This window comes from Esox lucius, chromosome 7 (genome assembly GCF_011004845.1).
Source record: "Esox lucius isolate fEsoLuc1 chromosome 7, fEsoLuc1.pri, whole genome shotgun sequence".
Taxonomy (NCBI): domain Eukaryota; kingdom Metazoa; phylum Chordata; class Actinopteri; order Esociformes; family Esocidae; genus Esox; species Esox lucius.
The window spans coordinates 12,133,283-12,151,325 of NC_047575.1; the positions used below are offsets into that span (position 1 = coordinate 12,133,283).

An 18,043-nucleotide genomic window follows, 5' to 3' on the forward strand; every position below is an offset into this window, starting at 1 on the left:
TCAGATTTTCTTTACAGACCTCTGTATTTTGCTCCCTTCATCCTCTACTCAGTCCTGACCAGTCTTTCAGCCCCTGCCAGTGAGAACCTTCCTCATAGCCATGTTTTCGCCAGAGATAGCAAATTCATTCAGACCTAATAGTTAATGTGTTCTAATCAGACCAGATAATATTATTCCTCTTGCTCTCAGAGTCCTTCAGACGAGACTTCAGGCCTTTCTCAGGAGTGTCTACCGTCTAGCCACTCAACCATAAATGCCTGATTGATGGAGTGATGCAGTGATGGTTGTCCTTGCAAGTTCTCTAATTTCTGCAGCTAAACTCAAAGCTCTTTCAGAATGGGTATTGGGTTCTTGGATACCTCTCTGACTTACGCCCTTCTTGTCTGGTTAGTTGGTTTGGCCAGAGGACCAGCTCAGTGGTTCAAAATGTCTTCTATTCCACAATAATGGAGCCCACGGTGATCCTGGGACCGTTCAATCCTTCAGCAATTTTTGTATAACGTTCCTCAGATCTATGCCTTAAGTTGAAAAAACTTTTCTGAGGTCAAAAGAAGTTCCTTGGACTTCGACTGTTTATTTTGGGAGCATATATCCATCAGCCATAACATTATGGTCACTGACAAGTAAAATGAATAACACTGAATCTCGTTATCATGGCACCTGTCAGTGGGTGGGATATATTAGGCAGCAAGTGAACATTCTGTCCTAAAAGTTGATGTGTTAGAAGCAGGAAAAATGTGCAAGCATAAGGATCTGAGAAACTTTGACAAGGGCCAAATTGTGATGGCTAGACAACTGGGTCAGAGCATCTCCAAAACTGCAACCACGGAGCAATGGAACTAGACCACGGAGCAATGGAAAAAGGTGGCCTAGGCTGATGACTCACATTTCCTTTAACCTCACGGGGATGGCTGGGTGCATGTGCATCGCTAACCTGGAGAACGTCACCAGGAAGCATTATGTAAAGGAGGTAAGCAGGCAGACGCAGTGTGATGCTTTGGGCAAAGTTTTTCTGGGAAAACTTGGGTCCTGCCATTCATGTGGCTGTTACTTTGACACGTACCACCTACCTAAGCATTGTTGCAGACCATGTGCACCCTTTCATGGCAACAGTATTCCCTGATGGCTTTGATGGCTATAGATCAGCCTTACCAATTAATCTGGGGCCGATTTGAGCTTTTCAAAACAATCAGTAATTGATTACGGTCAATACGCTTTTGGGGCGGTGTATTATAAAGACATTACATTAAAAGTGTTCATGGTTCAAAAATTATTGTTGTAATTGTTATTATTTAAATAAATCACTAATTATCCACTTAATAGGTATCTACTATTTTTGTCCCAAAATGATCGGTTTCTGTATTGCCATTGAAAAATTATAGTTGACCTCTAATACAGACAAGTGTGTACTTCTCAAAATCATGTCAAATCAATTGAATTTGCCACAGATAGAGTCCGATAAAGTTGTAAAGACATCTCAATGATAGTTAGAGGAGTGGCAAATTTGGAGTGGCAAAGGGTCTGAAAGGGTCTGAATACTTATGTACATGGGATGTTTAAGTTTTCATCTTCAAAAATTCTAAAAATGGGTTTTTGTTTTGTCATTACGTCTATTTTTTTATTACATCAATTATAAATTAAGTCTATGAAACAGGACAATGTGGAGAAAGTGAAGGAGTCTGAATATATTCCCAAGGCATTGTAAATACTATTACAAATAAAAATTATAGAAAAAAATTGTGATTTTAACCCCTGCCCAGAAAACCCTGGTTGCGGTACGTAAAAAGACTTTACCCAGAACCTTTCAAAGTATTACAACTATTCAACATATGCTCCCCAGGCTAATTCTGCAATCACCTGTGCTACAGAAAACCAGCTAACCAAAAATGTATCCTGCACACTTAAAGATGCGTTCCAGGACTTGTGAAAACTATCTTTTTAAACCTCTCATTTTTGGATGGATGTGTAATATGTTGTTTATATGCGCATAATCTATTAGGAGAATCACTATCATACCTCATTTAGCCATGATTTGCTAAGTTTGAAAACAACTTGGTTTGATGACATGGGGCACTATATTTGCAAATACTACAGGACAGTACATCATATACGGGGACCCGTTTTGGCTCAACAGTGCCACTTTCACAAACAGTGGGTGAAAATCCTGGAATTTATCTTTAAATTAAAGGGTGTATACATGCAAAAATAAATTTTTTGGTTACAAATCTTTTTTTTCCCTATGTGTTCTAGACTGTCAAGATGTCTAGAATTCATCAAGATGTTCTAGGCAGTCTTGGCAGTGAAACAAAAAATAGTGGAAATAATCAGAAACGTAATCACTAAACAATCCAATTCCGGATATATATATATATAGTAATATGATTTGTTTGCCATATTGCACACACCTAGAACAAACATCCCAACTACACACCTCTGTGGCTTCAACGTACCTACAGATGTCATCTCCTGTTCAGTGTGTTTCAAGTGGCATTTAACTAGTCCTATTCAAATAAACACCTGTGGTACTAAAAAAGTTACAACATTGTGCATGTGAGGAAGTCTCTATCCGGTGTGTGCTGCATTACAAGTTCCATTTGACTCACGGATACCATGCTTTAAAAGGTTAGCTAATGATTCTTCCCCTAAATGGCACTGTTATTGGTTCTAGAAGAATTCTAGTCTAATGCAGACTCAGGGTCAGGTTGGGTTATGCTGCTGGGTCCAACGGGGTTGGCACCACCGAGGATGTCCCAATATTTACCTTTGGGATTGCAAATAGAGCTATTGTGTGATATAACACAATGCTCTTACATTAGCATGACAAATACCCCTTGAAGGTTATTTGTTTCTAAAATGAGTCAAAGAGTGTAAGGACCACTTGAGTTATGTGATGTGGCTCGTGGGCCGCATAGAGTTAAGTTCTCTGGGTGAAAGAGTGAGCGTACATGCCTTTAAAACAGCTATCACTTCACTACCAATGTCTTTAATACAGAGAATAGAAACCCCATTTCAGTCTGGGCATGGGCTATTCAATATCACCACAGTCAGAGAGTTCTTCATCTTTACTGGGATTCCCCCTTCAGTCTGGCCTCTTACCTGGTTTTAGGTTTACCAGCTCTTATAAAGTCTCCACGGTTCAGGTAAAACCGGTAATCCCATTAGTACTCTTCTTAGACAGGTACTCCGTATAATAGTGGCTCCATGACAGAAGCTAACAATCTGATGGATGGGGGTTGGGTCCCAGCTGATATCATATAGGAAGGGCAAGAGGAGCTGAATGACCCCTCCCTTTCCTGGCTCAGTCAGCTGGCAGTGGACTCCCTGCAGCCCCTGGGCCCCCAGTCCCCAGGGGTTCCCTGGTCATCAGTTATGAGCGGAGCAGGCCGGAAGTCCCCCCCACTGTGGGCTGTAGGGCTGAGGGGTGTATAGCTGTACTGGATGGGGGGAGGCAGTGTTCAGGCTGATGTTAGACAGCCGACAGTTGGGTGGGCTTGGAGGCAGGCAAATCCAGTAAAGCCTGGACAGTCATGCCCACCTTCACCAGCCCACGCTCCTCTAGGATGTGGTGGGGCAAACACAGCTTATCCTGCCAGGGAAGAAGCACAGTCATCAATAATCCTTTCAAAACACCTCCTGGGTTATGCATGTCAGATTATGTTTCTAACTATTTATTGTGCTACATTGTGTGCCAGTCAATTACCATGTATTGTCTAAGTAATTTAGCAGACAATGTTATCCAAAGCAAAATTATATTCTCCCTCTCAGATTTTCTGCACTATTTGCACTCTCCCTGTCAGATTTGTGGCACTCAATGTTGTATGATATATATCACAGTACACGTTACAATACATCACGATTCATCACAATATCAAAACTACATCACAATACATACTGAAGTGCTAAAGAAAACCTCAAATAATATTAGGCTATATACTTAAAAGGACAATCTTTAGCTAATCCCCATGGACAACCCCTAATAAAAAAAGAAACATTTAATTTTAAATGACCAAGAAATTCTAAATTTAACCATTTAGAGCACAATAGAATTCTAGAATGCTAATGTTGATTACTGAAAATTCTCAAAATAAATCATTTTCTCACATATTTCAAACAAACAGACATAGCACAACAACCAAAACCAAATTACAATTACACGTTAACTTTGTTTTAAAGAGCACGTACGCTTCTTGAATTTGACAACATTTATGTAACTTGGAACAATATAATTTGTTGTCTCCCATTAACAATCAATAGAAAGAACGAACTTTGCATAAAACGATATATTGAGACGAGATTGAAGCAGCAGTCAAATTAGGTCCGTACAGCTAACGTGATCATAATAAAGTAAGCACAAGGGAAATCTCAAGACACACGAGCTTTTATAAATGATAAGGAGAAGTAAGTGAAGTACATCTTTTGGCAGATGCAGGACATCATCGCGATCAAGTGACAACGTCGTCAGCAAAGCACAACATTACTGCTTCTCGGCTAGCTAGTGAAAGTAAGAGCTTGTTACTGCACACGCGAAACATCTGCGGGCAGGGAACTTTTAGTATAAAAGACGAAACAAATCGGACATTTATTTGTGTAGTTAGCAATGGCATTTTCCATATTTGAATGACATTGGAAGAAACACGAGAAAACAACCAGTCAGCCGGCTACACAGGTACTGCAACGCTTTCCAATACAAGACTGAGCAAGCAACCATTTTAGCTCCACAGCTGATGTGCTTGTCAATCAAGCTATCACGGCAGGATTGATATTGTCATCTAAAAGATATCACCAACATTTCACAGCATAAAGTATGGACAACACAAAACTTATAGCCACAGTTTATTTCTTACTCACCTCGTCATCATTATCGCTTTCAAGTTTCTAACCTTGTATTACCAAACAACACAGAAAATCTCTTCTAACGTAAAAAGTCGTGTCCGCTATCATATTGAGTAAGAAAAAAAAGTTCAATGACAGTATACACTTTTCTGGTTTCTTACTAATGACGAGATCTATGGGAATACAGTAACAAGCTTTTATCTGGTAGATTTTGTAATATATACACTGCTATTATTGTTAAAGAAACACGCCCGTTCAGCGACCGCTACCGTAATTTAAAGACGTCTGTCCACAGCATAATAAATAAATGAACATCGATTCTAGAGATCAGAATATCGATACAATATTGTGAAAAAAATAATTGCGAATTTACATTAAATCGTTGTCTTTGCACAGCACTACAATGTTGTCAGACTTGGTAAAGTTTTGGGAGTGCATAATCGGCTGCCATCTCCCCTCTATGCAAGGCAGCTGCCATACACGATGTCTGAGGAAATCACGGAACATCATCAAATATCACTGCCACCCAGGGGCGTTGGACTGGGGGGAAAAGGGGTACTAAGTATATAGGGCCCTAATGTGTAGAGGGCGGTCTTTTTCGGATGCCTCCGGAACGCCTTCCTGGGAAGGTGTTCCGGTCCCGTCCCACCGGGAAGAGACCCCGGGGAAGACCTAGGACACGCTGGAGGGACTATGTCTCCCGGCTGGCCTGGGAACGCCTCGGTGTCCCCCCGGAAGAGCTAGAGGAAGTGTCTGGGGAGAGGGAAGTCTGGGCATCCCTGCTTAGACTGCTGCCCCCGCGACCCGGCCCCGGATAAAGCGGGAGAAGATGGATGGATGGATGGATGTGTAGAGGGGCCCTCAAAAAATGTTTGAATCTTGAATAAAGTGGGGAGGGGCCCTCAGAGACCGCCTATGTACAGGGCCCAGAATTTTGTGCTACATCCATGCTGCCACCCAGGCTATCGGGCACGCACTTCCAGACTCAAATTGTTTTCCCCTCAGGCCATAAGGCTCCTCAACCAGCAACACTGATCCATGATCATACTGATCACACACGAACATTACAGATGCTCTGATATCCATTCAGGTAATTTTAAAGGGCATTAGAATATTACTTTGCATGAAATATTAAGCTATTATAAGCATATTAATATATTCCATTACCACGGAAAATAAGTTGAATCAGTGTTGAGCTCAAACAAATCAATGACACCCTAGAAGACATGCAGATAGATGCATGCAGAAAAAACTGTTAAACTACAAACTGTGGAAAATATTAATAGGATATACATTATACACACATCTCTTTCGTTTTTCTAATCATAATTTCGTTTTTATTGTAACCTAATTGTTATCGCTTTCCAAATGAAAGTGACAGGAGAAGACAAATTGAATATCATTTGCGCGGGACTATCTACATGATCTGCACAATACATGCGCACAACATAACCGGGAGCTGTTATAATGAATTATAAAGTTATTGTGAAGAATCGGAACATTAAATAGGCCTATCGTTGGGGAATATGGCACATAAAAAACGGAAGTTCATGGCCCACAGGTCATTAACGTAAGAAATGAAAACCTATTTTCACCTATGGTCTGCAGAGGAGTGACATGAAAAAGCTCTTGCCAGTCACCGAAGTGTTCCTGACTACATGTTTTATTTAACTAGGCTAGTGGAGCGCATATCCCACATATTGTATAAAGTCGGCCATATCCAATCCGAAATATGCCAGGGATGAGGGATAATCAGATATACATTTTTGTCGGATAATTAGGATACCAGGTACAGTAGAAATGTGTCTTAAAGACAAAAAAGCCTGCATTTAGTCCGCTAAATGGTTTTAACCTGTATTGTAGTGGCCATTGATGTTGCACCTGCATTTTATATTATCGCTGGACATTCCTGTTTTTAAATGTGGAGCCAAGAAGAGAGTGTGTATTATAAACGTATCTAGATCACCCTCTAATGTGTGCGTTTTCATGTATTTGTTGAATAGGAGCTTGAGCACGAATTAGACCTACCTGGCCTGTGTACATGTGTAGGCTATAAAGGTGTGTGCGGGGTGTCTGATAGTAGGCTAATTAAAATGAACGTCCCCCAAGAGTTACAGGGCATCTATATTATCATCATCACCTCACACACAAAGTCAACAATGTTTTAGGCTACTCATTGCGATCGAGAATTATACAAAGAATCCGATCAGGTATATGCAAATATCCGTCCATTCCATTACCGCAGAAAATTAGCTGTTGAAAGAAATCTGAGCTCAAATAAATGACAATTATGCTAAAAGACATGCAGCTACGAGAGATGCAGGCAACAAATTTTTTTTTTTGAAAATATGAGTAGGATATACACTGTTATACATATCTCTTTCTAATTATAATTTTGTTTATATTGTAGGCCAATTTATAAGCTTTCCTACTGAAACATGACAAGAGAAGACAGAATTTCATTTTCGCGGGCCAAAATAACATTGTTGATCTGCATGATCAGCACAGTACATGATGCGCACAACATAATGGGGAGCTATTATAGTGAGTTACAAAGTTATCAAAAATAATCCACACATCAAATAGTCCTATCCTTAGCTAATAAGGCACATAAAATGCGCTCGGAAGTCAACCCACCCTCTTCCTTTTGCGTACATATAAGAAATGAAATCTACTCTGCATGCACAATAATTAGGCAAATCGTATTCCTCAAGATTTATTTTATTCTTTGACAAACACAATGCTCTCAGTCAATCCAAAATATAATTGAAACTCAAACCTAAATGTTTAACAAAGGTTTTTTTTATCTTTCTCTTGGGAATACAAAGGTGTGCAGAATTATTAGGCAACGAATTATTATTATTCCAACTCACTTGTTCATTCTACATTTTTTGAGTAAGTGCAACAAATAAGTAACACAAAATGAAAATGTTATAACATTTCTGGCCTTTCAAAAATATTCAGTGACCGATATAGCCACCCTTCTTTTCAATAACTGCCATGAGCCTTCCATCAATGCAGTCTGTCAGTTTCTTGATCTGTTCACAATCAACTTTCACTGAAGTAGTAACCACAGCCTCCCAAATGCTGTTCAAATAGGTGTCTTCCCTGACTGTAAATCTAATGTATGAGAAGGGCCCACAAGTTCTCAATAGGATTTAAATCAGGTAAGGAAGGGGGCCAGGTCATTATCCAGGCATCTTTGAGGCCCTTGCTTGCTAGCCAAGCAGTGGAGTACTTGGATGCATGCCTTCTTGAATGCTGAATACTTCTTCCTGTACCACTGCTTGAAGACAGTATCTTCCAGAAACTGGCAGTAGGTATGGGAGTTGAGTTTCAGACATATTCAAATCGAAAATACCTGTTTTCAGGTATTTCTTTGCCCAATCTATACATTTCAACATGTGACTCTTATTCAGTGGTGGTCTTCTTTCAGCCTTCTTGACCTTGGCTATGTCTCTGAGCACTTGACACCTTGTACTTCTCCAGGTAGGTTGGAATATGGTGGCACTGGAGGATATTAGGTTCCTGGTAGATTCACGTTTAATTATTCTCAAGTCTTTTAATTACTTTGCGTCTTTTCTTCTCCATAAATAGTTTTGCACCCCAGTTGACTTGGCATCAAAACGTTAGAGTTTCCGGTGGTCACGACTTTGTAGTTTAGCTATTGTAGGGATATTTTCTTAAAATGTTGTTATTTCACATTAACCTGATGAAGAGTAGACCAAACATCTCATGTGATCTCTTGCCTATCTATTGGCTGTTAATGAAATATTTAACCAGGGCTCATATTATTTTCCCAAACAGTTTAATTGTTAAGAGAGTGTGATGAACTGTGCTCTGGCTCGACTATTGTTCCCATGGTCAGTGCAATGAGTGGTTATTGTTATCTCATATTGAGGACAGAAGGACCTGTAGCTTGTCCTTGACTTTCTTGGCAAAATCTTGGGAGGATGAGTGAGCCCATAAATAAGGAAATCCTTCCATTTCAGAGAATATGCTGAGTCATGATGAGTAGTGGCTGGGGGAGCGAATCCCAGAGGGTTGTGAAAAACATTGATGGAAGATTCGAGAAGCATCCATCCAGAAATTTGCATAATGGGAGGACCTAATATCATTGTATAACCATATTGTATAAAAATGTGTGTTTAAGGTTTGGAAGTCGGTTGTTCTGCAGACCAACATGGCTTGGTTGCTCTGCAGATCAGCACGGCTTTATGACGTCGATAAAGTCTTCTTTTGGATTCGAAGGCTCCTGAGTCTTTGCATCTTTTTTGTCTGGAAATCTGAAGTGTTTCCCACGACACTATTTCAAAAGTGTTGGATCCTTCTGAAAGGCATTTTGCAATTTATGACTTTTCATTGTCAGTTAAATCTCTTTTTTGGCCCATTTTACCTGAGGTCATGAAGTTGCCTAATAATTATGCACACCTTGATATAAGTTGTTATTCACTGTTGCCACACCCGCCGTCAATAAATATCACCTGAAAATGATTCAGTCCAATGAGCATTCAAGTTTATATGGTTTGGAGTTGGAAAATGTAGATAGATATAATAATACGATCAGAATACTCACTTGCCTAATAATTGTGCATGCAGTGTATTTTCACCCCTGATCCTCAGATAAGTGACTTGAAAAATCTCTTGCCAGTCACCGAACTGTTCCCGACTACTTGTTTTATTTAACTGGTGGAGCATATCTTAATATATATTTTTTAGATTAGATTTAGATAACTTTACTGTACAAGTACAGTACAATGAAATGCAGTTAGCTTCACACATGAAGTGCAAATAGAAGAGGGCAGAAAATGTACTAGTATTAAGTATGTTACAGATGTGACATACAGATGTGCAATTTATAGATGTGCAATGAAGGCAAATGCAGTACAAATGGCAATTCTAAATGCCACATAACATCCTCTGCAATGTATTGTCAATGAAGCTGGCAACCATAACATTTACAGATTTACAGGTTATTATAATATTAGTTAATGGTTAAAAACCTTATTTGATATTATTTTACTGTAACGGCTATTTAAATGCACAAGAACAATATTATGTAATGGAAGAATATTATTAATCGGGATAAAATTGCAAAATCGGGATAATTTTGGCCAGGATAATTGTGGCATGAAAATCTCATATTGTCCCAGCCCTACATTGAAGCCCTACATGCATTTTGCTCCATGAGTTCCATCCATCATGGATAGGCAGCTGCACCAATGTTGACTCCGAACAGCGTCTATATGTCTCTTTTTTTTTTTTTACCAGATTTGCTTTCTTTTGATCCAAACTTTATTTTCTTATGTACCGTTACATTCTGAATTTCTTAAATATTTTTAAATAAAAATGGTTAGCATCTCTTGCTGCTTGATCCACAAAATGAGAGTAGCCACTTCCTTATTTTGTCCAGCCTCAGCTCTTTGTTTGATAAGTCATACCCATCACTTCCAGTAGGATAACCAATCAATCAATCAAATGTATTTATAAAGCCCTTTTTACAACAGCAGTTGTCACAAAGTGCTTTTGCAAAAACACCTGGCCTTAAATCCCAAGGAGCAAACAACGGTAGTGTTGAATTTCAGTGGCTAGGAAAAACTCCCTAAGAAGGCCGAAATATTGGAAGAAACCTAGAGAGGACCCAAGCTAAGAGGGGTGACCAGTCCTCTTCTGGCTGTGCCGGGTGAAATATTAAGAGTCCAATTGGAATAATTAATAAATGCATGTGGGCTAAATCCAGAGTCTATTTAAACTTAGTCCAGGTCAGAAGCATGACCAAATGGACAAGGAAAGGGACAACACAGGGGAGGGAGGAGGTGTCAGCACAGTGGCAGCTGAAATCGTCAGGTATCGTCTTGATCTGCAACACAACCAGGAGGACTTTGGATAACATTTCCCGCAATTGCGAGAGCTGACCAAATTTTTTCTTAGGAGCAGTACATGGTATACAGAGGTTTTTCAGATGTGGGCCTGGGACCATCTGATATAGTAGGAATTAATCGAGCGATGCATTAATGCAAAAAACATACGTATTACAACTTTAAAGGGGCATGCTTATTTGTTAAGTTGTAAACTATCATGAAAAAAGCTCCAGCCCATTTCAACATCAGGAATTGAGTCAGTATTGCTTCAATCACAGTCTGCTCCAAAAAAACCTGTTCTGACAAGTGTTTAAGATGTTGTTTTAGGAAAAAACAAGGTGTGGTGTTAGGGACCTTAGTATTTCTTACTGAAGATAAAAAACAGTGGTCACTCACATTATTATAATATATACTAGTGGCAACATATTTGTGAGGGATATTAGTCAAAAACTGATCAAATTAGGCTTGACTTTTTCAGATATTTAAGATTTGGGTGTGTAAGCATTTAGGTTGTCCGAGGCCTGTTCTAACCCATCCCAGTTCAGATCCCCAACAATATATACTTCACTGTACTTTAGTTACTATGTTAATAAATATGATAAATAAGATTCTAGAGTTTCACTCAGAGCTGACGGAGATCCGTTACCACTTATCTAGTCAGGTGGGCAGTCCTTGATACCTCAACATAAATTTCAAACAAAAATATTTTGCAAAAAATTTTGAAAGCATCACCCTTGTGCAGAACTTGGTGTTTGAATAAATGACAACACCTCCCCCTTTCCTCAGCTTATGGGTGCAGGAAACATGAATGTTAATATCTGAGAAATAAATGTGGTAAGTCAACATTCTAACATAAGTTGTCTCAACCCAAATCCATATCAAATCCATTGTCAGACCAAGCTTTAAACACTAAAGTGGATTATACCCAGGCCAGACATATTTAATTTGATCTGATTTGCAAACATTCCAAACTGGCATCAGGACCAGGGTTCAGTTGAACATTCCTAGACAGTATCAAGACATCCAAACATACATTATTGTCACCTTAGCATTAACACTGTTGAAAAAGTCTACTCTGATATGAAGAAATAAATTACTTTGAAACATCAAGCTCTAAATGTGTTGTATAATGACCAGATCATTTGTAGAGACTGGCAAATGGACTTGGCAGTTGAAACTGTTTGTGGCAGTTGTTGGGCAGATTATCTGCGATGATGATTCTGGGATTTTGGATATACCCACCAAATCTGTCTTGAATAGACAGTGTATCACTAGTAGCCATTTGATTTTGACCATTTTGGAAAACATTGACTGTAAAGACTTCAGCAGACAGCAACATATATTGGGAATGATCAACAAGAATATCAACAATACCTGCACTCAATTTGTCATGGTCGACAAGCTTACAAACCCAATAAAGCAGATAGCATCAGAACTCATGTCCACTGTGAGATGTAATGAATTTGCGTGTTTCTTTAGTGAAAAGTATTAGAAAGACCATTAGAACAACACAATCTAACAAGGACTCTGTTCCGTCACTACGACCACCAAGATATTACTTGGTTATTATGTCACAATTTAATACAATTGATAAAAAATCTTAAAGCTTCCACATGTTGTCTCGACACACTCTATTACAATGGACCTACAGCAAATAGTTAAGAATAATAGCTCTCTTCAATCAGGCATTTTCCCAAGGTCTCTAAAAACAGCTGCCATTAAGCCCCTATTAAAAAAAGAGAACACTGGATGCATCTATAATGAACAACTATAGACCTGTATCAAATCTCCCTTTTATAGCCAAGATCATTGAGAAGGTTGTCTTCAATCAACTCAGCACTTAAACTTAACCACACTGTTTAGCCTTTTAGCTTCCTATGTTTTTTGCCAGTTTTTATATTCTATTTTTTATTATTATGATGTTGTTTTGATGTTTTCATTTGTTTTTATGTTATTGTATTTTTATATATTTTTTCTTTTTCTTTGTAAAGCACATTGATATGCTTCGATGTATGAATTGTGCTCTATAAATAAACTTGCTTACTTGCTTAACCACATTGTTTAGCATTATAGCTTCCTTATATATGTTTTTATCCCATTTTTATTATTTTTATATTTTATTATTCTATTTTTTATTATGATGATGTTGTTTTCATGTTTTCATGTGAGTATGTTATTGTATTTTTATATTTTTTTCTTTTTCTTTGTAAAGCACACTGAATTGCTTCGATGTATGAATTGTGCTATATAAATAAACTTGCTTGCTTGCAGAAATGTCTGCAATATCATGACCCCAATATAGATGGTACAAACACAGTTTAAGAAAATGTTGGGTTGCCAGGTGGAAGTATCCAGCTCTGTGTAAAAAGGCCAGATTCCAAAAACATGTTTACATGTAACATGGCCATAGGCAAAATTATAAACATCCAACTTTTAATTGAAGTACACTTATTCTGAGAAATTTTTTTTTTCTAAAAATAATTATTTCTAACAAAACCATGTGTTGCCACAAATGTTGGTACACCTAGAAATTCTTACAAACAAAATGAAACTGAATAACTTTTTCCATTTAGATTTTACTTTTTAAAGTTGATTGGAGTTCTTAGGAACTTTCAAGCAGTAATCCATGACTTCCTGTTTCACTGGGGTATAAATATGAGTGGGGACGGAGGCCATATTCCATTATTTATATATAACATGGGAAAGATAACAGAACACACAAATCAAATGAAGGAAGTGTGTTGAGCTTCCTAATTCAGAGAATGGCTACACTGTAAACCCTAATGTATTTCTTACTCAAAAGTTTCTACTAAGTGTAAATCAAAGTTAGAGAAATGTTCCTAATGACTTAAAACATTTATGTTATACTGACTTTAACAAAATTTAATAAAAACTAAGTTTACAATGAAAATATTCCCAACATGCTCTGCTTCTGGTTGATACATTGACTGATGAATTCATCTTACCTACACAAACCTCAAACACACACATTTGTCAAAAGTAATCCAATCATGTAGTAAAGCAAATATTTTTAAACCCACTACTGAAATTATTAACAATTAGGCCTACATAAAAATCTTCCTGTCAAAACTACAGCTGGATTCTAATGGGAATTGTGCATTCCTTTTTGCAAGCCAATGCCTTCTGGGTAGCTTTGCGAAATCCTTGTTAAGTTCCCAGGTTATTCAGAAATCTCAGCCGATACAGTGATTTCATTTTTGGAAATCGAAGAATAAACAGAAAGTTACGTTTTTTTAACCATGGCTTTCTGGCAATTGGTCTAGGATTTTAATCTGACAGGACAGTGTATTGGAAAAACATATTTTTGTCATCATAGACTATTACTCTTAGTGATTTGAGATAATGAATCTCACTACAACATCTAGTGAAGCAGTCATTCAAAGATTTGGCATTCCAGACCAAATTATCACAGACAATGGACCACAGTTCATGACCCAACAGTTTTCAGAATTTGCAGCAGAGTATAACTTCAACAACAACATCAAGTCTTTATTATCTCCATGCTAATGGAATGGCAGAACTGGCAGTTAAAGCAACTCTGATGCAGAAGGATCCACTATTAGTACTGCTAAGCTACAGAGATACCACCACCAGGCCAACAAAGGACAGTCCAGCCAGACTCCTAATCAAGGGCGGAAATCGCGGGGGGGTCGGGGGGGTCGGGACCCCCCCTTTCTGAGGGTTGTCCCCCCCTAAAATATAATTAAAATAGGTGTATTGTAAATAATATAATGGTATACACTTAAAATAATTGTGTAAGTAGTAAAACAATACAAATGCAAACGGGGCAACAACAAAAAAAGTTTTAAACATTTTGAGTCCCCCCTGCTTTGCCTCAAAGTGTTTTGGTCCACTGGGTGCTCCCTTTACCTCAGTCACCACCGACACACACACAGTCGGTGGCGGGAGAAAACAAAGTTTTCAGTAGTTGTGAAACCTCAGTAAGTCCAGGCTATTTTATTCACAATTATACATCGGATGAAGTGATGAAGTTCATCGGATATTTTCTCTCTAATATAGATGATGCTGAGTCATTGATAAATCATCTCAAAAAAATATTATTGTGTAAATTAACTTGTGTAACTCAACTAACAGTTACCTACCAATGTAATATTGTCACCAATGTATTCTGCTTTGTTAGCAATTATAACGTTACTCTCTTGTTTTATAGTAGTTTAGGTTGTTTAATAATGTAGCATAGCCTATTAGTCTGCAATGTGCACAAAGACAGGCTGGACAGTCTTAACATAAATAAGATATGCCAAGAGCTTGTGGGGCCCAGTGATACCAGGAAAAATACATTTGGTACTTTTGTTTAGTACCTATCCTGTCATGCAAGTTTGATTTAAATTACAGCTATTTTTATATTTTTATAGCAGTGAGTGACTATAACCTAATAGTTTTATTTGTTACAAAATCATTTTGTTTCTTTTATATGGGGACACTTTTATATTTTCACAATATTTACGTATTAACATTTTCATTACTTTGTTTTTCATTACTTATCTTTTTAACTTAGCTTTTTGTTCATTCCTTTGTTCAAGAGTAGGCTATTTGTTCATTGACATAGTAATTTATTTTTATTGTGTCTTTCATGTCTACTGTATACTGATCTCACTTTACAGTTGTGTGAGGGTCTAGAGTGTAGTCATGCCTTAATTTTGCCATAGGCATGCTAAAAGAGTTTATATATGTGTTTTAATTATAAATGTGAAGCAACAACGTTGCTATTAAATGTGCTATATAAATAAATTAAAGTTGAAGTTAAGTTCAAATTCCATTGTAGTTCGGTGGCTTGATTGTGTAAACAACTACAAACAACTTCAAAAACAAAATTGGTTTTGAAGAATGTTTTGGTCAATTTAGCCAGCTTTTTCATTGAACCAGAAAGAAACTTTGAGAAGAAGGATAATGGAACCGTCTCCATGCTACACTAATAATAGAAGTAAGGCTTTCCTCTCTGTACACATAGGCTATCCTAATTGTGCCTGTATTATTGGTGTCCCCTTCAAAACTTTCTCTTGAACATTTTTAAGTTTATTGTCCCCCCCAACAGTTAGATGAAATTTTCGCCCATGCTCCTAATGGACTGTAGGCTCAGGACCATGGTTCCAACACTACACAAGAACCTGAAACTAGGGTGGCCAGACCTGGTCTGGGTCAAGAGGTATTGGTACACATAGCTATGTTACTCTAAAGTGGTGTTATTAGCAGTTCATAGATGCTATTTGTGGTGGAAGTAAACTTAATAATATACGTTAGTCAGTTTTAACACAATGATTAATGGTGTCTAGCTAAATATTCAAACTTGGCGTGATGTTAATGAGTAATCAGTTATTCAACTTTTACTGTATGGACAAACATTTACAGTAATCTTTGTACAAAAGTAAGCTTTAGTTCTGTTAATAAACTTTCTGTTGCCCACATTATTTCAGCAAAAATGTAATGGCTGAGATAAAAGTGGCATTTGGAGACTATATGGAGGTGGACATACTACCAGAAAGCTCTCTGGTCTTGCAGGATTATCCTCAACCTTCGATTTGCCTCTCAGTTGTTCAAATTTTTGTCTCTCAGAAATATTTATCCACACGGTACTTTTCAGCCGACGCATAACAATATAAATCCACTCTGTAATACCATTAATCTCATTGAAGGGAATCATTGTATTACATTACCCTTTTATTCTGTTATTATTTTCTAAAGAAATGAACCAGCCAAGGAGTTATTGGAGTTATTTTTTTCATTATAGATACTCTATAGCTATTAGCTAGCCATCCACAGTAGTACACTAGTTCCGTTAATAAAAGTTCTGTTTTCCATAATGTAATAGCTGCAATAATTTAATAGCTGTGATAAAAGTTGCACTCCTGCTGTTTAAATAGCACAATGGTTAAAGGAATGCCACAAAGAAACCTCGGATCAAAACAAACCAGGGACAACAACATCCTTCCCTTCTAACCGCGGGCGGAACTAGGCTTTCCTGGTTCCTATCCAGTTCTGGAAACAGGGTTGTATTTTAACACAATTTCTCAAACAAAACATTAGTACTATATTTGTTCTCAAAAACAAAGATTTAAAATTGATTGGCACCCTTGCAATCAATATTTTGAGAGGCCTTCCCTGGAGTGGTTAGCAATATGCTTCTTCCAGTGAAGTCTGACAAGGTTGGCACACAATTTGTAAGGGAACTTGGACCATTCCCCCATGCAGCACATATATAGAGCCTTAATATTCTTGTGCTTGTGATCCGCCCTCTTCAATTCAGACCACAGATTTTCAGCCGGACTCAAGTCCTGAGACTGAACAGGTGAAAAGCATCGAACAGCATCAAACTGTTTTTGGAGTCTGAGAAAAATTAAAAAGCATAATATTTCTTAACTGATGCTACATTGTTTGGTTTTATTTTAAACATAATATTTTTACTTTAGGAGTTGCTGAATACCTTTGAAACCTATGTTTTTCAGCAATGTACAACTGAATAAAAATGTTGTGTTTGAGAAATGAGTGTAACGAGCGCGTAAAACTTAGCCAAAAAGGGAAAAGAAACAAAACGGACAATATCAATCAGTTAATCTCTTCATAGTCTTTTTGAAAATTATAACAAAACGCAACAACACGGCCACGACCAACAAATAATAATCCATGAGGTGTGGTGGGTGAACAACAGAATACAAACAACCAAACAGTGGTTGGAAACAGGTGCCTCCTCGGGATGTGCCTCAGCCATCATTCTCCTGCCGGTGGTTAACACACCGGCAAGGTGGAGCGCCGGAGAGGAAGAGGAGCCGCTGTGCCATGCGGAGCAGACGCTACATGCTCCTTATGTATGAACCCAAAATGAGTCATTGTGTTATTTATTTTTTGTATTAATGTTTAGCTCAATACATTGAAAGGTTCCAATAATTATTTAGTTGATTGTAGCAACAAATGGTAGACTAAAAGTAGACTAATTGTGTTGGGGATTCCTCTTTACCCTACGTCCCCCAAGCGCTTCCATGAAATGTCCACTGTATGCGTGGAATGGATTCCTATAAACTTTTTACTGAATGACTATATTCTAAACTCTACCAAAGAAAATATGCTAAAACTAGAATCTAGCTTAGCTTGTCAGTCATTAATTTCTTTTTAAAGCATGCACTCTGGCGACATAAAAAATTGTTGCAGTTGGAGCAATATTCATATTAGTGAAATAATTAAATAATGGATTATTTTCTTTCTTAGACTCTCTGTATTACAGACACCCAGAAAAAGATGGTACCAAAGGGAATGTGAAAAATATGCGTCCATGCAGTAAATCAGACGGGGGAAATACTTTTTCACGGCATTGT

General features: G+C 37.8%; 1 protein-coding gene across 4 annotated transcripts in view; it reads right to left on the reverse strand.

Annotated features, from left to right (window-relative positions):
* Positions 1 to 788: 788 nt before the first annotated feature.
* lrch2 (leucine-rich repeats and calponin homology (CH) domain containing 2) overlaps positions 789 to 18,043 on the reverse strand; it is an 85,742-nt gene continuing 68,487 nt past the window's right edge. For all 4 annotated transcript variants that reach the window (XM_020048475.3, XM_020048473.3, XM_020048474.3 and 1 more), the window contains one exon: positions 789 to 3,586. In XM_020048475.3, coding sequence (XP_019904034.1) covers positions 3,467 to 3,586 — 120 coding nt within the window. In that variant the 3' untranslated portion in view covers positions 789 to 3,466. The remainder of the gene's footprint in view (positions 3,587 to 18,043) is intronic.